Source organism: Sphaeramia orbicularis, unplaced genomic scaffold (genome assembly GCF_902148855.1).
Source record: "Sphaeramia orbicularis unplaced genomic scaffold, fSphaOr1.1, whole genome shotgun sequence".
Taxonomy (NCBI): domain Eukaryota; kingdom Metazoa; phylum Chordata; class Actinopteri; order Kurtiformes; family Apogonidae; genus Sphaeramia; species Sphaeramia orbicularis.
Genome location: NW_021941683.1, coordinates 4,736 through 25,524, shown reverse-complemented (window position 1 = coordinate 25,524; position 20,789 = coordinate 4,736). Strand labels below are relative to the sequence as shown.

The following is a 20,789-nucleotide window of genomic DNA, read 5'->3' as shown; positions in this document are numbered from 1 at the left end:
TTGTTAACACCCCCACCCCACCCCCCCGCCCCCCTTGGATAACATTACGTTCTTTCAAACCTGCAAAGGAAGTGCAGATCCCCCGTCCTGGCTCTGGGGCCTACGTAGGTGTGTTTTTCGGCACAGTTGGTGTTTTGTCAGCTCCGTCAGTTTGCGGTCCAGGTGGGGTTGTTTGGTTGTCTGAGGCCGTGGGCTTTTTGCCCTTGGATTTCCATGAACGTTTTGGTAAACTACAGGTTAACCTTCAATAATGAGAGTACAGATTTTGTGCCGGCAGTCTTGTTTTCTTTATTTCCCCCCACCTATTTCTGGTCTGTATTTATTTTTCACCACCTCACCTGACACTGTTTGCATGCTAAGCTATTACACAGTTTGCATGCACCCACCTAACACTTACACACACACTTAATGATGTGTACACAAACACTGTGCACCACTGTATGAAGCCTCTGAGTGTTTTTTTTTTTTTTTTTGCCATGTAGGTGGGGTTGCCTTCATTTAAATAAAGTTCCATCTTTATTTAGACATGGAAATATTTCCTCCCAAGATGTGGCACCATAAATTACTCTCAGTCCTGGTATGAAACAGTAAATTAATTCCAAAGTAAAGCAACTTCACATTTTAAGCAGCAGAGGCTTTTAATTTTGGATACAGATATTAAAACCTGTCTCTAACACTGTCTGTGGCAATAATAAACGTCTGGTTTTAGCTTCTTCTGTTCTCCTCCCCTTCATCTCTGCAGACCCAGCCAGTTCCAAACCCTGTGTCCTACTACTTGCATCGCTCCCCGTGGTGGTTCCATCGCTTTGAAACCTTGTCAAATCATTTCATAGAGCTCATTGCCCCCTTCTTTACCTTCCTTGGCAGACGGATGTGCATGGTCAATGGAGTGATCCAGATCCTGTTCCAGGTAATATAGATCACCAACACACAGGACCCCATTGTTATTAAAGGTGCTTTTCCATCACATCCAAGTCAGGTGAGGTGACATGAAAATAGTGTAAACTACTGATTAGTCAAAGACAGTTATGGTATCACTGTATCATCTTTGCACAAAACAGAACATATCAAACCTACTAAGTTTTAATCAGCTAAGTCACTATTCTTTACTTACAAACATGTCATATTTATTTATTTTATTGTATCTGTCACATCATGTTTAAGTCGGATGAGGAGGTTCAGATAGTGCAGATGTTCCAGATGTCCTCTAGATCAGAAATTCTCACCTGGTGGGTTGCAACCGAAAAGCGGGTCTCAAACCTGTTTTCAGTGGGTTGTGGGCCTTCGTCTGGGCAAAAAATAATGTTAAGAAACCAATCCTGTGCTTTATTTTTTATGGAGCTGAGTGCCGCTCATTCACACTCCCCAACAGTAGGTGGCAGTAATGCGCTGTAATGATAATTAACGCCAGATATTTCACAGCATAAAAGAAGACCCAAAAGTTTCTATTCATATCATGGTGAAACTCAGGTATGACAACGACTCCATCAGATCTGGTTTTACCTCCATTGAACCTGTTTACATGACCATAAAAATCTGATAACTAGGAGTAATCAGATTATTGTAATAATCAGAGCTGACACATTTACATGCACTTAAGAAATGTGATAATCGAAGACCTTGGTTTAGACGTTACAGTCCATTATTGGATATTTTTCAGAGTACGTACAGAGTGATGGTAGACTCAAGCTTCCTGTTACTGTCTTCCACTTACACCGGACTACATAATTTCCGTTTTCCTATGATTTTTAATTGTGTTTGCACATGTTCAGATGTAAAAGAACAAAATAAATCAGATGAACCTGTATACATGCAGGAAGACATCGGAGTATTGGGGAGAAATCCAGATGCGTTAATCTGATTTCTCATGATCAGATTACTGCTGTTATCTGGTAAAGCATATCAATTTGCGCTGTTTGCATGATCACTTGAACAATCTGATAACTCCAGAATTCGGATAATGATCGGAGTATTAGTGTGCATGTAAACGGGCCCATTGAGGACAAAAACCTCAGTGTGTTTCATACTTGAACTAGTGCGTTGACCCGTGGGGATCCACAGGTTCTAGATGTGGCAGTTTTTATACTGTTGTGTATTCGAGCATGCTGTACCACATTTGTCCAGCAGTCACCGCCAAAGCATTCTGACCATAGCAGCGTGATTGTAAGACTATTGTATTCCAAAATTACTAATATCTCCCAAAATATTGGTCCTATCAACTTGCTGTTTTCACTAGTCTGTTCCTTGACCAAAAATACAAAAGTATGCCAAACTACAGCAGTCAGCTCTTTCCAGATTTTGTGTGATTCTCGTGGCACACACGCATGCACACATACACTATATTGCCAAAAGTATTTGCTCACCTGCCTTGACTTGCATATGAATTTCAGTGCCATCTCATTCCTAGTCTATGGGGTTCAGTCTGACGTGGGTCCACCCTTTGCAGCTATAACAGCTTCAACTCTTCTGGGAAGGCTGTCCACAAGGTTTAGGAGTGTGTTCATGGGAATTTTGGACCATTCTTCCAGAAGTGCATTTGTGAGGTCACACACTGATGTTGGACAGAAGGCCTGGCTCTCAGTCTGCGCTCTAATTCATCCAAAGGTGTTCTATGGGGTTGAGGTCAGGACTGTGTGCAGGCCAGTCCAGTTCATCCACACCAGACTCTGTCCTCCATGTCCAAATGGACCTTGCTTTGTGCACTGGTGCACAGTCATGTTGGAAGAGGAAGGGGCCGGCTCCAAACTGTTCCCACAAAGTTGGGAGCATGGAATTGTCCAAAATGTCTTGGTCTGCTGAAGCATTCCCAGTTCCTTTCACTGGAACTAAGGGGCCCAGCCCAGCTCCTGAAAAACAACCCCACACCATAATCCCCCCTCCACCAAACTTTACACTCGGCACAATGCGGTCTGACAAGTATCATTCTCCTGGCGACCGCCAAACCCAGACCCGTCCATCAGATTGCCAGATGGAGAAGTGTGATTGGTCCCTCCAGAGAAGGCGCCTCCACTGCTCTAGAGTCCAGTGGCGGCGTGCTTTACACCACTGCATCCACCGCTTTGCATTGCACTTGGTGATGTATGGCTTGGATGCAGCTGCTCGGCCACGGAAACCCATTCCATGAAGCTCTGTGCGCACTGTTCTGGAGCTAATCTGAAGGACACATGAAGGTCTGTACCATTGACTCTGCAGAAAGTCGTCCACCTCTTCGCACTCTGCGCCTCAGCATCCGCTGACCCCGCTCCGTCAGTTTACGTGGCCTACCACTTGATGGCTGAGTTGCTGTCGTTCCCAAACACTTCCACTTTCTTATAATCCATCTGACAGCTGACTGTGGAATATTTAGAAGCCAGGAAATGTCACCACTGGATTTGTTGCACAGGTGGCATCCTATCACAGTTCCACGCTGGAATTCACTGAGCTCCTGAGAGAGACCCATTCTGTCCCAAATGTTTGTAAAAGCAGTCTGCATGCCTAGGGCTGGATTTAATACACCTGTGGACATGGAAGGGACTGGAACAGCTGAGTCTGAGTATTTGGATGGGGGAGACAATACTTTTGGCAATATAGTGTCCATACAGAGGCCACTTGGCTTTTGTAATATAAATAAGTGACTGAATGAACCTTTAATTTTTAACTGAGTGCACTTTTTAATTTTGGTTCAAATGGACCTAATTTATTGTTAAAGGGAATATTTCCATATTGATCACCGCCACCTTTTCATACTGTGATATTCTGTATTATCTCAGGTTCAAAACACAACATTTTTTCATAAATATATTTGAGAAGATTTGCTGTTATCAATTTGGGTCACGGCTGGTCATTGAGGGGTGATAGTGGGTCCTGAAGCCGGACCAGTTCAGAACCACTGGTCTAAATGTTCCTGTGAAACATGATGATGTGTCGTCACTATAATTAACAGCGACACTGAGTTGATACTATACCTGCAGTGGAAAACTTTGTGGTTACAGCAGGTAAATGTAGAAAACTCAAGTTCATCATATACAGATATGAATGTAGATCCAATTTTTGCATTTTCTGTTTTTGATGAACAAGTTAAAACCACAAATAACCATCTGATTTCTTCAACTTTCCCAAAGGCTTTACACTGAAACGAAATATTGATTTGACATTTGTAAATGTAATTATCTGTGCTATCTGATATAAAAATGTTTATCATGGCAACTCTTTTGTCCTGCTCTACTTACAATTCTAGTTTAATTAGCTGTTTGTATGCACCAGACATCAGATACATTGTATATAATTTGCTCAAAATATGTCAACAATCACTGTTTACCTGTTTCTTAAACTTATTTGCACATATACCTTTTTCAGATACAAGTATAGGTGCAGGAATGTAACACACTGTCCTCAGTATCACACTATATCAATTATATTAATATTTTTTCCCAGGTACTTCCAACAAGTGGAAAACACTCACTTACGTCAGTTTTCTTTTTCCTTTCCTTTGTCTTAGGTTGTTCTTATTTTAAGTGGAAACCTCAGTTTCCTCAACTGGCTGACCATAGTTCCAAGTCTGGCCTGTTTTGATGATAAATCACTGGCCTTTTTGTTTCGCTCTGGAGCCAAGAAAACAGTCCTGGAGATACAGAATGAAGCTAGAGCTGGACGTCCTCCTAAACCCACCAGAGGTATTCACATGCGTCAACTTTTATTCAACAAAATGTGCCCAGATACTTTGTCTAGTTTAACCCTTTAACCCCTGAGCCATGATTCCAGGTCTTTATGGTGTGTTTTAGGGTCAAACGGGGTGAAATAAACTAAAGTTGCACCGATCTGATATTAGGATCGGATGTTGGCCCCGATATTAACATTTTAGCTGCATCGGGGATTGGTAGAAGCAAATGATCAGTAAGACCAATCCTTCCCCTTTAAATTTTTGCAACCCGGGCATCCATGCCATCCAAAGTAACGTGACTGACTTGTATGTGGAGGACGTGGTGGGTTAAATAGCTCTATAGATAAAGCAAAGTGTGTTGTGACTTTATTTGGGAAAGATAAAGTACAAGTAATTTGTGTTTGTATTTATTATGATTTCATGATACATATGCAATTGCAGTTAATTTATTTCTGAGTAAAAATATACAGTATATTTCATTTGTGATTTATGTTAAAAGTTGAGCTACAATAAGCAATAGTGAATGCTAAGATTATTTGCATAAAGATAACTATATTTCCCATGACGCTTAGCATTACCCAAGAAGCATAGGGAATTTTCACGGGAGTAAGATGTATGCATGCCACAAGTTGTGAAAAGTTGTATGTGTGTTTCAAGTTGCCGCAGTAAAATGAATGCGTCTTTTTAAACCGAGAGTCTCGTTTTGTTATTTTTGGACGTAATTTGGATAATTACAACAAAGTGAAAGTGAGCGCCCCTCACCTTATCATTGACTACCTGCTGCCCCCTGAAAACTAATTTGTGACAGGGGGATGCGATGTACTGGACGATATGTACCCCCCCCCCCCCCCCCCCCCCCCTGCTGATGGACCCCAAACCATGTGTGTGTGTGTGGGTGTTGGGGGGGGGGTGTTATTTATACCGTTGTGATGTACATCACTAACGCACCGGCCCAAATGACGATGTCACTTGCGACCCCCCCCCCATTATTGACTCCCCCTGGGAGTCAATGATATCGGATCAGTATCAGATATCGACGGATATGCATGGTCCCAGCATCGGTATCGGCATCAGAACTGAAAAAGTCGGATCGGTGCATCCCTAGGAATGACAGAAAAAGGCAAAGACAGGAGTTGAAGTTTGACAAGTTTTGACTAAATAAGGCACTAGAATGTACATCAATAAGAGATTTAGGATGTCGAACATGAACTGTGAACTGGAACACACTGAACAACAACAAGGATTTGAATTTGGGCTCAGTAGTTTTTGTTTTGGGCTCTTTTTTTATAAATCAGTCCAGCTGTTTTTTGACTCATTTTTGACTCCAATAAGCAGTTACATGGTCAAAACTCAGTGAAAACATAGTGAAAAAAATAAAGGACACAGGCAGCGAGGGTTGAACTGAGCATGCTCATGTCGCAGCTGTACGTGTGCGTTGAGAATAAGTTGCCAAAACACGATCCTCTCTCTTTCTTTCTTGGCCGTTTATTCTGGCAGAAAAAATAACATAAGTCTCACAAAAAACATGCAGTCTGTTCTCATACTGTCAAGCAGGAAGAAAGCATAGCAAAACTGCCACTTTTTCTCAGGCAACAAAGTAAATATAAAGTAAAGAAAAGCACTCGGAGAGCGAAGACCTCTGCCAAGACAGATCTGTCTCCCGTGCGTGCGTGTTTGTTTGTTTGTTAGCAAGATAACCCCCCCACCCCACCCCCAATCACCACCAAAATTTAATCATTTCTTCATTGTGCCAGTATCAACATTTCTTGAAAATTTCATGAAAATCCATCCATAACTTTTTGAGTTATCTTGCTAACAAACAAACAAACAAACAAACACGCAAACATGCACACATGCACGCACGCATGCATGCACACAAAGCAAAGCGATCACAATACCTCCTGGCGGAGGTAATAAAATACATACCTGGCAGAAAAAATAATGCAAGTCTTATGAAAAACAGGCAGTCTGTTCTCATACTGTCAAGCTAAAAATTAAAAAAAAAAAATCACAGTTAGCTAACACCACAATCAGACCATGAACATACACAGAGAACATTGCCATTCAAAAAAAACCATACTCAACCAACAGGGAGCCAATCATTACACAAACACAACGGTACATAACAATCATTCAAATATGACAAAAAATTTTTTAAAAAAATGTAAAATAATGACGGGACCAACATGCTTGTACTCACCAGGAAGAAACCATAGCAAAGCTGCCACTATCTCCCTGGGGTGCACGACCCTAGTTTGCAGGGGTGTGGTGTTCAATGTCCCCAAAATAAAATTGTAATTAACACAATAAAACAGTGTGCGATGGCAAGTGGAATCCTAGACTATATACATTAACTCCGTTACACTCAGATGTCTATGAAAAGAACAAGGTCTATTTTATCAGCACACTTTGAAATTTTTCCTATTGAGCAAATGGTTGAATTTTTATGAATATTTAAAATAAATCATACATTCAGAACGCTCACCGCAGACACGTCAGGGGTTAAAGGGTTAACATTAATATTAGTTCCATTTGTGGCTAATGGGTAAATCAACCCATGACAAAACTGTTCAGGGTTATTTTACTGTAGATGGAATTATGGGGACAAAAGGGATTAGCACTTGGACAGCTGAGTAGCTGGGAAAAGAATGACGTATGATTTAATGGAATTTAATGCAATGCCGCTTACTTTTGTACAAAACACTCTGGTTGAAATGTGGTAAAAAGTTAGAGTGGCCCCTTTCTAATTGGTCTCATTGGACCCATTAGCGTCTTTGTTTGACTGTAGGATGTTGAATATAAAATAGCCTTCTACCTGTGGTGTGAGAATGGTGTAGTGGTTTGAGCAGAGCCACAAAGTCTGTGTCAAAGTGGAACCTTTTAGTTGGATTATGTTAATGTGTTTTACATGCCTGGGATAAGCAGGTAGGAAGGAACCGACATGGGCCCGGCCCGACATGTGTCAACCCATGATCTCACACGTCAGACGTTTTCCAGCCAGGACGTGTTAAATTAGAGAGTACACATGCGCTATAAAAAAAATAAAATAAACAAGGCTCTATTACTTAAGCATGGTGTACCTAAAAATGACAAACCCCCTCTGCGGCCAACCACACACAATAATGTTACAGTGATTTAAGTTTTAATTATAGGTTCCCCTTGGCCATTCAGCTTCACCTCAAACACAGCTATGAGATGCATTATTTCTCTACAAGTCAACAAAGTAATATACTGCAGCAGCTCCTCTAAGGCAGACAGGGGCAGTGAAAAGCATCCTTCTCTACATTTTAATCAAGGATGCCAAAGAGCACTGTATGGATAGTGTGTGCATTGGGTAGACAGACAGACAGGCAGACAGACAGACAGATGATCTAAACACCTGTCTGTTCTGTTTCCAATATTCTGGTTACAAAATTTCCATATAATGAAGTCTGAGGTTGGTTTTTCATTTGCATTCATCTCCTTCTCTGTTTTCTTTGTGTGTCTCAGGTATACTGATGCGTCGAGTGGTGAATGTATCGTTGGCTGTTCTGATTGGCTACCTCAGCATTCCTGTGGTGATGAATCTGTTGAGTTCAAGGCAGGTGATGAACACCTCATTTGACCCGCTGCGCATCGTCAACACGTATGGAGCCTTTGGAAGGTACCAACGACAAATACATTTGAAAGCCTTGAAAATAACTCAAATACCTAAACCGCTTTATGCACACAGTCATTAATTGCATCCTCCTTCAATGTGGAGTTACCTTATTATTATAACATAGTTTCAGACCTGGTGTGAAGGTCACTCTGGACACATTCAGGAGGATGGAAGAGGATCTAATCACAAGGATGGGATATAATATAAATGTATAATCATGTAAAAATAAGAACCATTTTGTTGCGCCTCTTTATGTTACAGGCTGTTATAGTTTAAGATAAAATAAGATAAGGTAAGGTATACTTTATTGATCCCCCCAGAAATTAAAATGTACACTGCAAAAATCTAAATCTTACCAAGTGTATTTTTCCTCAATTCTATTCAAAATATCTCATCACACTTAAAATAAGACATAATCACCTAAAGAGTAACATTTCAGTGAGATATAAGAACTTGTTTTTAGACAATAGATCTTGAAAATCTTATTTCAAGAAATTTTACTAAGATAAATTTCACTTGTTCCATTGGCAGATTTTTTTTTTTTTTTTTGCTTAATTCAAACAAAAATATCTGCCAGTGGATCAAATGAAAATCATCTTGAAATTAGATTTCCCAGATCTATTGTCTAAAAAGAGGTTCTTATATCTCACTGAAAAGTTACTCTTCAGGTGATTATGCCTTATTTTAAGTGTGATGAGATATTGTGACTAGAAATGAGAAAAATACACTTGGTAAGATTTTGATTTTTGCAATGTACAGCAGCACAAGACAATACATGTAAAAAGCAATAGAAAAATAAAGAGAAGATAAAAAATTAAAAACAAAGGTTGATGTATGTAATAGTTTGAAAGCACTTTCTAAATATAAGGGAGTTCTTTCACTCACTACATTAAAATTAAGGAGGCTGTACGTTGACATCTTTTGAGAATCATTCTTCTGACTGGAAAATTTCAGCTGTGTCATAAGTTTTTCAGAAGCCACAATGTGACACGATCAAATGAACTTGGATGTGACATGTTTGTAAATGATGCGATGATACCATCTACATCTGCAACTAGGACAAAGATAAAAGGACAAGACAGAATATTCTCAGTGCTGGTCTTCTCCCTCTGCTGTAGACAGTGAAGCTAAACTAATGAGTCACATTTATATGTAGAGTAAAACCTTCGAAGTCTAAAGGGAAGAGAAAAATAAACATGCAGTTGTAAAACAGGAAACCAATTTTATACAAACTGTTGACAGCAGCATTTTACCTACATACATGATGTGTTGATTAAAGCTCCATGTAGATCGCTGTCAGATAGACACCCTAAATTTGTAGCGCTGTCAGAATTTTGTCCCAGGCTGTTTTGGGTTTTAAAGACGATGGCTGTGAACGTCTCTCGCTGTGTGACTTCACCTACAACCAAAAATATCACATCTGTGTCATCTTTCATCTGGGACACAGTATATATACGTAGTTTTAAGCGCTGGTTACATCTGGTGTTAACACGAGTCCTGAGTGGACAGTTGTGTCTGTCCTCACCTGGCTTTAAAACTCATTTCCACCTGCACCTTGAGTTATCACTTCTAGTGGGATCAGACTTCCATCCTTTATAGGCCAATATAGAAGCTCATCTAAAGCCTTGAACATAGTGCAAGCCTTCATTTTCAGTTCAACAGGCTGTATCTGTATTGTCTTTTGGTTATATAATCTATAATCTAAGACAGACTAAGACACAGCCTTTGACATCAACCATTCCATTTCTTTTAGTTCTCTTGCATGACATACTTTTAGGAGATGACTGAATGTTTGAGTGCTTATAAAGTACATGAATTTCTTTTATTTATTTATTTTTTCTTGACATTCAGTATCAGACATTCGCATTCCATATATCATATGTATATATCATACATCTGACGTACATGAATTTCTACTGGATTGTGCAGTACCTGATGTGTTTTTTTCCTCAAAGCATCATTCAGATGCACTCAGTCAACAACAGATCCCCCTGGGATTAATAAAGTATTGTCATTCTGAAGTACCGATGCTATAATTTTCTTTCATTCTTATACTGGATACATGAAATATATATATATATACAGTATATACACCCAAATACTGTAATATGATGCAGAAGTCGGCATACACAGAGGTCATCAGCTGAGAATTCAGTCATTCAATCAGTGTCCAAGGACACATTTTTGGTCACACTCCTAGAACAAGGTGAACCTATGTGTCCTAGACCAGGTCCAAATGTGTCCTGGGTGATTAGACATTAGAGCCGTCTACATGTAATCAGATCCATGTGGGCTCTGGTCACACAGGATGCTGCTAATGCCAGGTCTGAACAGTTCCTTAATCAAATCAAATCAAATCATGAAGCCAGTTTAAAGTCACACCACTCCTACAGCCACAGTCTGGTTGGTCTGTTCCAGAGCCATAGAGAGAGAGAGTTACGACGCGCTTTTTTTTTGTCGCTATATGATGATCACGTGGTTCATGTAAGCTTCAATAGTTCCAAAACAAACTGGACGCTGTCATGTTATTCTATGGGACAGACAGCAGTGAGTGCATTATTGCATGGTAAATATCCAAATAAACCACACACAAGTATATTTCCAACCATTGTTGCACTACTGTATGTATTGTTGTGTCTGTGATGCTTTTGAGTAGTGGGGTTGACCAGTGAAATTATTGCATTTATTACTTTGAAAAGCTTTAAATTTGGTAGTAGGTTTACATAAGTTTACGAAACGAGCGCAGGACAAATAAAACTACTGACAGGCCTCACATGCCATTATGAAATGCTAATAAATTACAAATAGGATAAAATAACTTGCAAAGTGGACCCATATTTCTATTTGCAGTAAGTGACACTAATTAGCACATGACCTCAGCTGACGAACTTAACCGAACACCATCAGGTTCAGCAAACAAACTCAAATAAAACCCGCTGATAACCACATTTGGACTAACGTTACCTTACCTTAGAAACTCCATAATTTGTAGTTGTAGTGGTTAAATCTCAACCGCTGGCAAAGTCAAGCTAGCTAACTGCTGGGCTACAGCTGAAAATCGAACATAACGGTTATATAAGATATAAATTTATCCAAACGCTAACACATACCAAAGAAAACAGAATTTACTACATAAATGTCCGCTAATACAGGAAATGCACTTGATAATTTGAAAGATCATGATATCTTATTAACTGACCACTGGAGTTGCTAGATCAGCAGCAGTAGAAATGAACATGTTCCAATGCTTCGAAACTCAATGTTTGGAACTATTGGTGTCTCCATAACCTGGGAGTAGGTCCATATTTTGTCTGCCATTTTTTGCAATGGAAGTGTCACACTCTGTTTTCTCTACCGCTCCAGTCTGCTCTTTACTGTTGCTCTTTCTAAGCTAAAGAAAACAGAACTACTGGTTAAAGGAGACTATCCACTAATGAAAACAACATCATAAACACTATATTCAGTTTGTGGTAATAGATCTGGTTATATCTTACAGATTCAAATTGTTGAGGTTTTGAGGCACATACCGTGTTTCTCACATTTGTGCCAGAACTTCACACACTGGTAAATGTGGCTTCATGAAACCTGTTCTGTGTTGTTTTAACAGAAATAAAGACAGACCAAAGAAATGATGATGATGGTCAGACTCAACACTTCTTATTCTATTTTCCTTAAACGTTCCCATCCACCCCTTCTGTGCAGCATCACCAAAGAACGGACCGAGGTGATTTTCCAGGGCACTCTGGCCAAAGATCCCAAAGACCCTGAGGCCATATGGGAGGAGTACCAGTTCTTGTGTAAGCCGGGAGACGTTAACCGGCGGCCGTGCCTCATATCGCCGTACCACTACCGACTGGACTGGCTCATGTGGTTCGCTGCATTCCAGGTGTGATGTTTGACAGAGGAACTCAGTTCTCTCCTGCCTCCACCATCATTATTCATTTAGAATAGAATAGAATAGAATAGAATAGAATAGAATAGAATAGAATAGAATAGAATAGAATAGAATAGAATCCCTTTATTGTCATTATACAAGGGTCAATACTAAGGGTTCAACTCCAGTAAATCAGTAGTGAACTGTGAGCACTACTGCTGGGCCTTTACCGCGGAAATCACCGCCAAGAAAATACATCTGCGCTGACAGAAAACCTCCAAAACAATAGTATGTTGAATTAAAGCACTCACCAGCTGGAATCCTCTAATTAATGATGACCAGGATGTCAACAACTCTTTGTCTTTTGGATGCTTTCAGCCTTTGCATTGGGGATTTCCTGGTGTGAACTCAGGTTCATCTAAATGTCAGGATAGGTGATTTCTGTCCCAGATCAGTGTTGGTAGAACACTGTTGTTTGGTAGCTTGTATGGATCCATGTCCAGTCCAGTTGTCTTTAATTTCATGTTATATTCCACATTTTTCCCAGTCTCGGTGTAGTTACTGCTATACTCCGCCATGTTGAGCCGGTTTGTTTTTGCCGCTCAGTCTGACTGAGAGGGGCGTGGCCTAGGGGGGAAATGACAGATGTGCATTTCTTCTATTTCCAGATATACTTTGTTGTTTTTTCAGTACTTGTTGAATTTATTTCTCAAATACAATAGCAAGACAAAGAAAACTCAGACATTTACAGTGTTAATAAAGACTTGAGGTACACATTTCAGCCCCTCTGTTAAACCACCAGAGGGCAGCAGTGTCATGTCTTTACCTGAACATCATCTCTTTCATGCCTCGTAGTAATTGTGCTCTTTCTGTCTAGTATTCACTATGTCTTTGATTGTCATGTTTACTGACCCCTCTGTCATTTTTATCATCATTTAAACCACTTTTTTTCAAAATGTTTTTTGCTCATTTTCTCATTTTCTTCTCTTACCTGTTTGTGTTTTTACTAAACCTTTGTGTCGATTTTTGACCATCCATGTTCATGTATTCTCCCAATTTCCTGTCCTCATGTCCTGTTTTGTCTTATTTTCCCATGCAGACCTATGAACAGAGCGAGTGGGTGATCCACATAGCAGGTCGTCTTCTTGCCAATGACAGCACTGTCCTTTCACTGATGGACCACAATCCATTCCAGGACAGAGGAACTCCCAGGTAAAGTCAGAGCAAAGATAACTTTCTTTCTGACCTTACATATGTATTAATGCCCTTCACCATCATCTTACTCACTTCCTTTCTAGTTCTCTTACCTTATTGTCTGTCCTCTAGCTCCCTCTGGTGAAGAAAAATATAGTTTGGCATTTTTTTGCTTTTAACCGTGACATGTCTGTGGTGATTATTCTGAATGTATGATTTATTTTAAATATTCATAAAAATTCAACCTTTTGATTAATACGGAAAAATTCAAATCAAGCTGATAGAATAGACCTTGTCTTTTCCATAGACATCTGAGCATGCTCAGTGCATCCCCCGCTGCCTGTGAAATGGGGGGTAAAACAGAGTAGTGAGCGAGACCAGCTCACTAAAAATAGACTTTTTTTTTTTAATGCCGTTTTCCTTGTGTTTTATGTTTTTACTGTTGTTTCCAGTGTTGTGGTGATTTTCCTTTATTTTTTTTTTACTGTGTTTTTTACTGTGTTTTGACTGCTTTTTGGAGTTCAACCAGGTGTCAAAAGGCAGCTGGACTGATTTAGAAAGAAAAGCCCAAAACAAAAACTATTGGGCCCAAATTCAAATCCTTGTTGTTGTTCCAAGGATTCAAAGGAGTTTATTTGTCATTCCATCACAAAGACGAGAACGAAACTGGTTTCCGAGGACCCGTACTTGCCATATCAATAAAATAAATAACTAATAAATAAATGAATACATTAAAATCGACTAAAACTAAGGCTAATTTAAAATAAGTAAAATATACGTCTAAAATTAAACTTTAAAATACCTACATAAAAATAATAACACATATATACAACCTAACCTAGCCTATACACAGTAGACGCTGGAGTACAGTACAAACAGCAGAGTGAAGTGTAAAGCACAAAGAGGCAGTGCAATAAGGTGCAGTTAGGTGCTTGTGTATCCGTCCCCCTGGGTGAGGTTCAGTGTGTTCCAGTTCACAGTTCATGTTCAACATCCTAAATCTCTTATTGATGTACATTCTCAGTGCCTTATTTAGTCCAAATCTGTCAAACTTCAGTTCTTCTCTTTGTATTTTTCTGTTCTTCCACCTGTTTTGACCCTAAAACACAGTAAAGCAAAACCACTGAAGAAAGGAACACAAACACAAACTCACAGTAGCTTTAATGAACCTGAAACAGACGCAGATTCACAGCAGAACCTTTACCTGGAATCATGTCTTAAAAATAGCATTTTATATATTTTATATAGTAGTGTTTTTCAACCTTGGGTTTGGGACCCCACGTGGGGTCGCTTGTAATATTAACGGGGTCACCTGAAATTTGTAGTAACTGATAAAAACAAAAACTTCCTAATAAAAAATATATGGTGAGTTGAGAGAGACAATCACAATACATTAAAGACATGACAAACTCTGAAGATGTCAAATGTTCATTGTGGTCAGTTTCAGACGCTGCAGCTCTTTCATAATTCATAGTTTGAGTTCTTGTTTGTTCAGTATTAATTGTCAGCCTTGGAAATCACAGCTGGACTGACTGTACATATCCTGACCAAGGAAAATCCAATTCTCACTTTGTGCAGTAATCTCCACCTGTCTTTTCTGCCTCCGTCCATAATAATATACATTATATAGACTAAATGTTGTCTAAAATTCATGTTTATTTGCAACATAGTATAGCAAACTAGTACATGATCAGAAACAAATACATTTTAGCCAAAAAAAACAAAAAAAAAGTCTCCGTTTTGAATGTATGGGGTCGCCAGAAATTTGTGATGTTAAAATGGGGTCACGAGCCAAAAAAGGTTGGAACCACTGATATATAGTGTCTCCAATAAACAAGTCCAATGACATCTACAAACAATATGTGCACTGTAGTCTTCAACACATTTGGATCCAACTTACTAACAACTAAAACAAACATTTTTAATGTTTGTGTGAAAAAGGATCAAGTTTAAAGGAGTAAGTTGATGCTTCCAATGTAGAAAAGTCAACATATAGACATTTTCTGCCTTTTTGTCCTCATCTCCGTGTTGTTTGTATTGATCCTGGCATCATGTGCGTCACAGTAAGCGTCTGTGTGAAACAGAACAGTGGAACCAGTGTTTAACTCTTTCAGTGCCATGGGCCGATTAAATCGGCTTTACGAAAACAACCTGTAAAGTGCCACGGGCCGATCAGATTGGCTTTGGAGAACACGCCATATTTATGTACAAACAAACCATCCACCCCCATTTCTTTCTCACATTTCGATGACGTTCTTTCTGTGTCCCCCTTTTGAGACCAAGCAGACGGGAATTTGAGGTCACGCGACCGAATAATATTTTATATCTTTTTAATGTTTCTTATTCTCCGGTGTTTCATCAGAGGGAGCCCTCCATGCCGGGGGGCGGCTGTGGACTCCGGGGGCTGTGGCGCCTTCTCTCACTGGGGTCCGCTCCTTTCTGGTGGGTGGGGTCCCAGTTGGCCCTCTCCCACTAGTTGGGATGCGGGGCTGTGTTGCTGGTGCCTGGTCGCCGGGGTCGGCAGCTGCCTCCTGGTGCGGATGGCTCCCTGAGACAGCGCCTCCCTAAACTGATGTTTTTACTTTACTTGTACATTTTTGTTCTGGTCTACCCGTGCTCAGTCAGTCTTCTTAAGTATGTGTGAGCTTGTGGGTTTGCATGTATATGTGTGTGGTGTGGTGTGTGTGTGCGGGTGAGTGGGTGGGTGTGGGTGGGTGTGGGTGGGGGGCGGTACTGATTTTTAAAACTGATATGTAAAGCACTTTGTGCTACAGTGTTTAATGTATGAAAGTGCTATATAAATAAAGATTATTATTATTATTATTATTATTATAAATTATGCAAATTACGATCAATAATGAATCGGCTGCGTCCGGTGCGTTTTGGATCTAATCAGCAATCGGTCGGAATGTTACCGAGGCGGTTTCCTGCAGGCCAAATTCTGTGGCACTTTTAAGGCTTATTAGCCCCTTAACTGTCTGGCACTTAAAGAGTTAACAGAAGAGAAATTAAGGTATGCTTTGATTCAGGAAAAGTGTGATCGAATAATGTTTTAAATGGATTCAAGTCGATTAATCAGTTCAGCTCTACTGCCAATGCTCACATAAAATTACTTTTGTCATAACAAGATTATGTTTCTAGAACATCACTTTAAATGACACACATGCAGGTTTGACTTGTCGAGGACAGAGGCCGGGTCTGAGTGAGGAGGAGGATGTATTAACCCTTTCATACATGAATTATGAGAACCTTAATGGGTCCAAAACACAGTAATGTCCCATCAGCAGAGCAAACTTTAATGACTGTCATTCCAACATTTATTTCAATATAAAGTAGCTCCTTGTTTTGGATAATCCCTTATGGTCCAACTAAAGCAAAAAATGAATTTAAAAGTAAAAATGTGGGTCAAATTGTCTCTAAAACGTCCCGTCAGAGAGATTTGAATACCTTGTTTTGACCCTAATCAAGTTTTTTTTCCTAAGTGTTTTTATTCCTCTTTAGGCATGAAAAAAACAATGCAATTGAAATTTTTTGTATGAACCTATTTTGATGGAGTTGCAAAAATATCCACTCAGCTGGACACCATGTGTTTAATTTTTGAAGAAAAGAAACATGTATTTACTGATACACTGAGTGAAAAGTATGAAATACATTTTTTAATGCTGCTAATCTGATGTTTTGTCACATTTTAACATACTCTAATATTAGTTATTACTCACTTTATGGAGATAATATGCAAAAAAAAACCCCAGTCTAATAACACTAACAAGCATTTGATTTACTCTAACATGTTAGTGCAGATCAGGTTTATCAAAACAGCAAAGTTACAGTAACGGTATGAGTTGAGTGTATGGGATGATGCTGAATGTCCACTGTGTTGGCTGATATGGAACTAAACAATAAAATCCATGAATATACAAGAGAACAGCTGGAGAATAGCTGTTCACTGGACTGACCACTGTGCATGAAAGGGTAAATATAAGGTGTAACAATGAAGCAACATTTACATCAGTCTGGAATAACATGTCTAGATACAGATTTGTTCTGTAACACCAGATGTAAATGTGGTCCAAACTGAGTGGCAGAGGTTTATGAGACTCTCCCCTGTCTTTCTTTTTTCTCAGGTGGGTTAGAGGAGAACATTTCAGATATAAGTTCAGCCAGCCGGGCAGTTCCCGTGCAGCGCAGGGGAAGTGGTGGCTGAGGAAACGCATTGGAGCCTACTTCCCTCCTGTGGACCTGGAAGGACTCAGGGGCTATTTCCAGTCCAGGAACTGGCCACATCCCACACATACCACAGAAGAAGAGCTAGTGCCATGACCTCTGACCGTGAACTGAGACGGCAGTACCAGGAGGATACCAGTGGAAGATGTTGTTACAGCTGAAATCTCTCAGTGGCTACAAAGTTAAATGATGATGATCAGCATTTCAAGTTCAGTGTACCCTGCCACATTAGGGCGTCTCATTTTTGGGACTTCTTTTACGATCAAGCTCTTAATTTCAGGGATGCACCGATACCACTTTTTTCCAGACTGAGTATGAGTATGAGTACTTACATTTGAGTACTTGCCAATACCGAGTACCAATACGAGTACTTAATAATCCCATTCCAGTTGTTAGTTCCTTTTGTAAATGTGCTTTATTGTCGTTGTCATTAGTCTGACTGGAACAAAGTGCTGCTACTGACATTAATGTGTTGGAATGAGTGTTTGTCAGTTAATCCCCGGGGGGGGCGCCGCTCTTAAATAACGACAAATACCACGAAGAAGAGGAAAGTTCTTTGAGAAGAAAGAAGAAGAAAGTCATTGATAACAAACATGGAGACGACAGAGGTCACACCTAATGTGATACTAATACTGCGGCATTTTCTCTGGTAATGTTTAAAAGTTTAGCTTCAGCAGGAAGAGAAAAGACAAATGAGGTTTTAAGTTTGGTTTTCAACTTCTGCTGGCAGCGGTCCGCACCGCTCCGTAACTCCTGCTGGTATTTCTCATTCTGGGTACACATCCACCAGCACCTGGAAAACAGATGGAATGTACGCAGACGGCCGCAAGTGGTATCGGTGCATTTGTTATCGGATATCTTTTACAAGTATGAGTATGAGTACACACACTGAGTATCGGAGCCGATGCCGATACTTGTATCGGTATCGGTGCATCCCTACTTAATTTGACCAAGTTTAATCTCTTATAATTTTGTAATTCCCCCCAAAAATTTCAGCCCAGTCCGTAAAGTTTTAGACCCCCCCCCACTGCCATCTTTAGGGTGCCTGTCAGCTGAGGTGCAGAAAATGCATTTTTAATGAAAAATCCTGCATTTGTGGGTTAGATTCTGCATATCTGCTCATGCAATGTTGTATTAGAGGTTTTGGGGGATGCTACTGTCATTATGAAGGTCTCGGAGCCAGGATTCGAACCGCCGACCCTTGGGCATTGGGATGACCCAACGCTACCAACTGAGCCACAGCCGCCCACCCTTGTCTGGAGAAAGAAATGAGGTAACCTGCTAAAACTGAAGAAAAGGGAGGGTACCAGATGGGTCATCTAGGATCAAATGTTCTCCAGTGAAATCAGCCCTGAGTGCAGATGTGTGAAATAAGACTAGGCAAGAAAGAAAGTCAGCAAAAAACATGTGATTTATACCCCATTTTTCAGTGTCAAATGACCTTGACCTTGTCTAAAATCATGTGACCTTTGACCTGTACATGATTTCAGACCTTCATAAACGACAAGTAGCATCCACCAAAAACCTCTAATATGACATTTGCATGAGCAGATATGGCAGATCTAACCCACAAATGCAGGATTTTCCACTGAAAAAATGGGTTTTCTGTACTCAGCTGGTGGGCCACCCTAAATATGGCGGTGGGGGGGGTCTAAAACTTTACGGACTGGGGCCGAAATTTTTTTGGGGGAGTTACTAATATAGAAGAGATTAAACTGGTCAAATTAAGAGCTTGATCGGAAAAGAAGTCCCAAAATGGGACGTCCTATGCCACACTTCTGTCTTCTGTGTGTTCTAAAGACTGTCAGAACTGTACTGTCGTTTCACTCATTCTGTAACTTCATTCTTTTGTCAGTATGGAGTGTCACTGTCTCACAGGACTAAAATGCTGTCCTGCACTCTGTTTGCTTTGACATATTGAATACTGAGAGTGTAGTTTTCTCTGTCAGAGTTCTTGTCTATTATTGTTTAATTTTCTAAAACACAGAGACAGACTGAGGAGTAATGTTTGTCCCTTCAACTGGCCTTTGAAACATTTATCTCTTTCAGAGACAACACGCTTTTTGGGGGGGGGTTCATAAAATGTGACACAATATAAATTGTTAAAAAAGAAAAAAAAAAAAAGTTTTGATTCAGGCATTCTATATAAATCCATAAAATCAGCTGCTCTTCTGAATTTGATTAATTACTCCAGTTTAGAGTCTTCAGGAGGTGTCTGCACAGCACAACTGGAGAGTTGAAATTTCAGGGTTAAACATTTGAGAGTCAATTTTCACCGAAGTGTAGTTGAACTCACTGTGAGTTAAATTCATTCAGAGTTGGGGTTAATGAAAGAGTTCGTCAAGCCTGTGGAAATTAACTCAGGAGAAATGTTGTTTTGCGTCGCTCCAGTGTTAATTAGCCTGGCCCCTGCATTTCAGACCAGGTGACCTGTGCAGTTTCTGTCAGGACTGTCACGGTCAGAGAAAAATGTTTTTAAAAAAAATGCATCAGCTTTCTTGAATCATCCTGTTCACATTGAATTTGAAGTCATTTTTAATGGATTCCCTTTTTTATGATTTAAAATTAACACTACTTTCAGATGTGAAAATTCAGTAAAATGAGTGTTATTTGTGTTCCTTTCATGGTGTAATTTAACTCTGTTTGAGTTAAAGGACAAACTCTGACAGTGTCAATAATAAATCCATATGGGTTCATGTAACCCAGGTGGGTCAGATTATGAAGGGCGGCTGTGGTTCAGTTGGTAGAGCGGGTCGTCCAATGACCAAAGGGTCGGCGGTTCACATCCTGGCTCTGACTATCCATGTGTTGAAGTGTCCTTGGGCAAGGCACTGATGTCACCGTATGAGCGTGTGTGAATGTGAGGAGTTGTAAAGCATTTTGGGCACCATGAAGGTGTAGAAAATGCACTATATAAGTTCAGTCCATTTATGAACTCTAGTGAGTGTTGTAGTTAAATCAGTCAGTGTTAAGTTAACTCAGGTTTCTGAGTTAAAAGGCAACTCTGACATAGTTGTTAAATAATTAACTCCAATGAAAATGTTAATTTAACTCTATAAAGTGTGGACCTATATAAACTCTGAAAAAAGAGTTAAAATCAACTCTCTGTGGGAGTTGATTCAACTCTCCAATTTTTGCTGTGTGCTACTGTATTAACTTCCTGGAATCCATCTCATGGATGATACTGTGGACCAGATAATTAATAAAAATTCTAATAA

The 20,789-nt window shown here is 39.9% G+C and overlaps 1 protein-coding gene across 1 annotated transcript in view; it reads left to right on the top strand.

Moving 5' to 3' along the window:
* The window catches only part of LOC115416802 (lipase maturation factor 1-like), a 42,605-nt gene extending 24,946 nt beyond the window's left edge, over positions 1-17,659 (top strand). Inside the window, 7 exon segments of the mRNA XM_030130680.1 lie at positions 743-910; positions 4,478-4,652; positions 8,129-8,282; positions 11,982-12,165; positions 13,253-13,365; positions 17,472-17,631; positions 17,633-17,659. Of these exon segments, the coding sequence (XP_029986540.1) occupies positions 743-910; positions 4,478-4,652; positions 8,129-8,282; positions 11,982-12,165; positions 13,253-13,365; positions 17,472-17,631; positions 17,633-17,659 (981 nt within the window).
* The last annotated feature ends 3,130 nt before the right edge of the window (positions 17,660-20,789 follow it).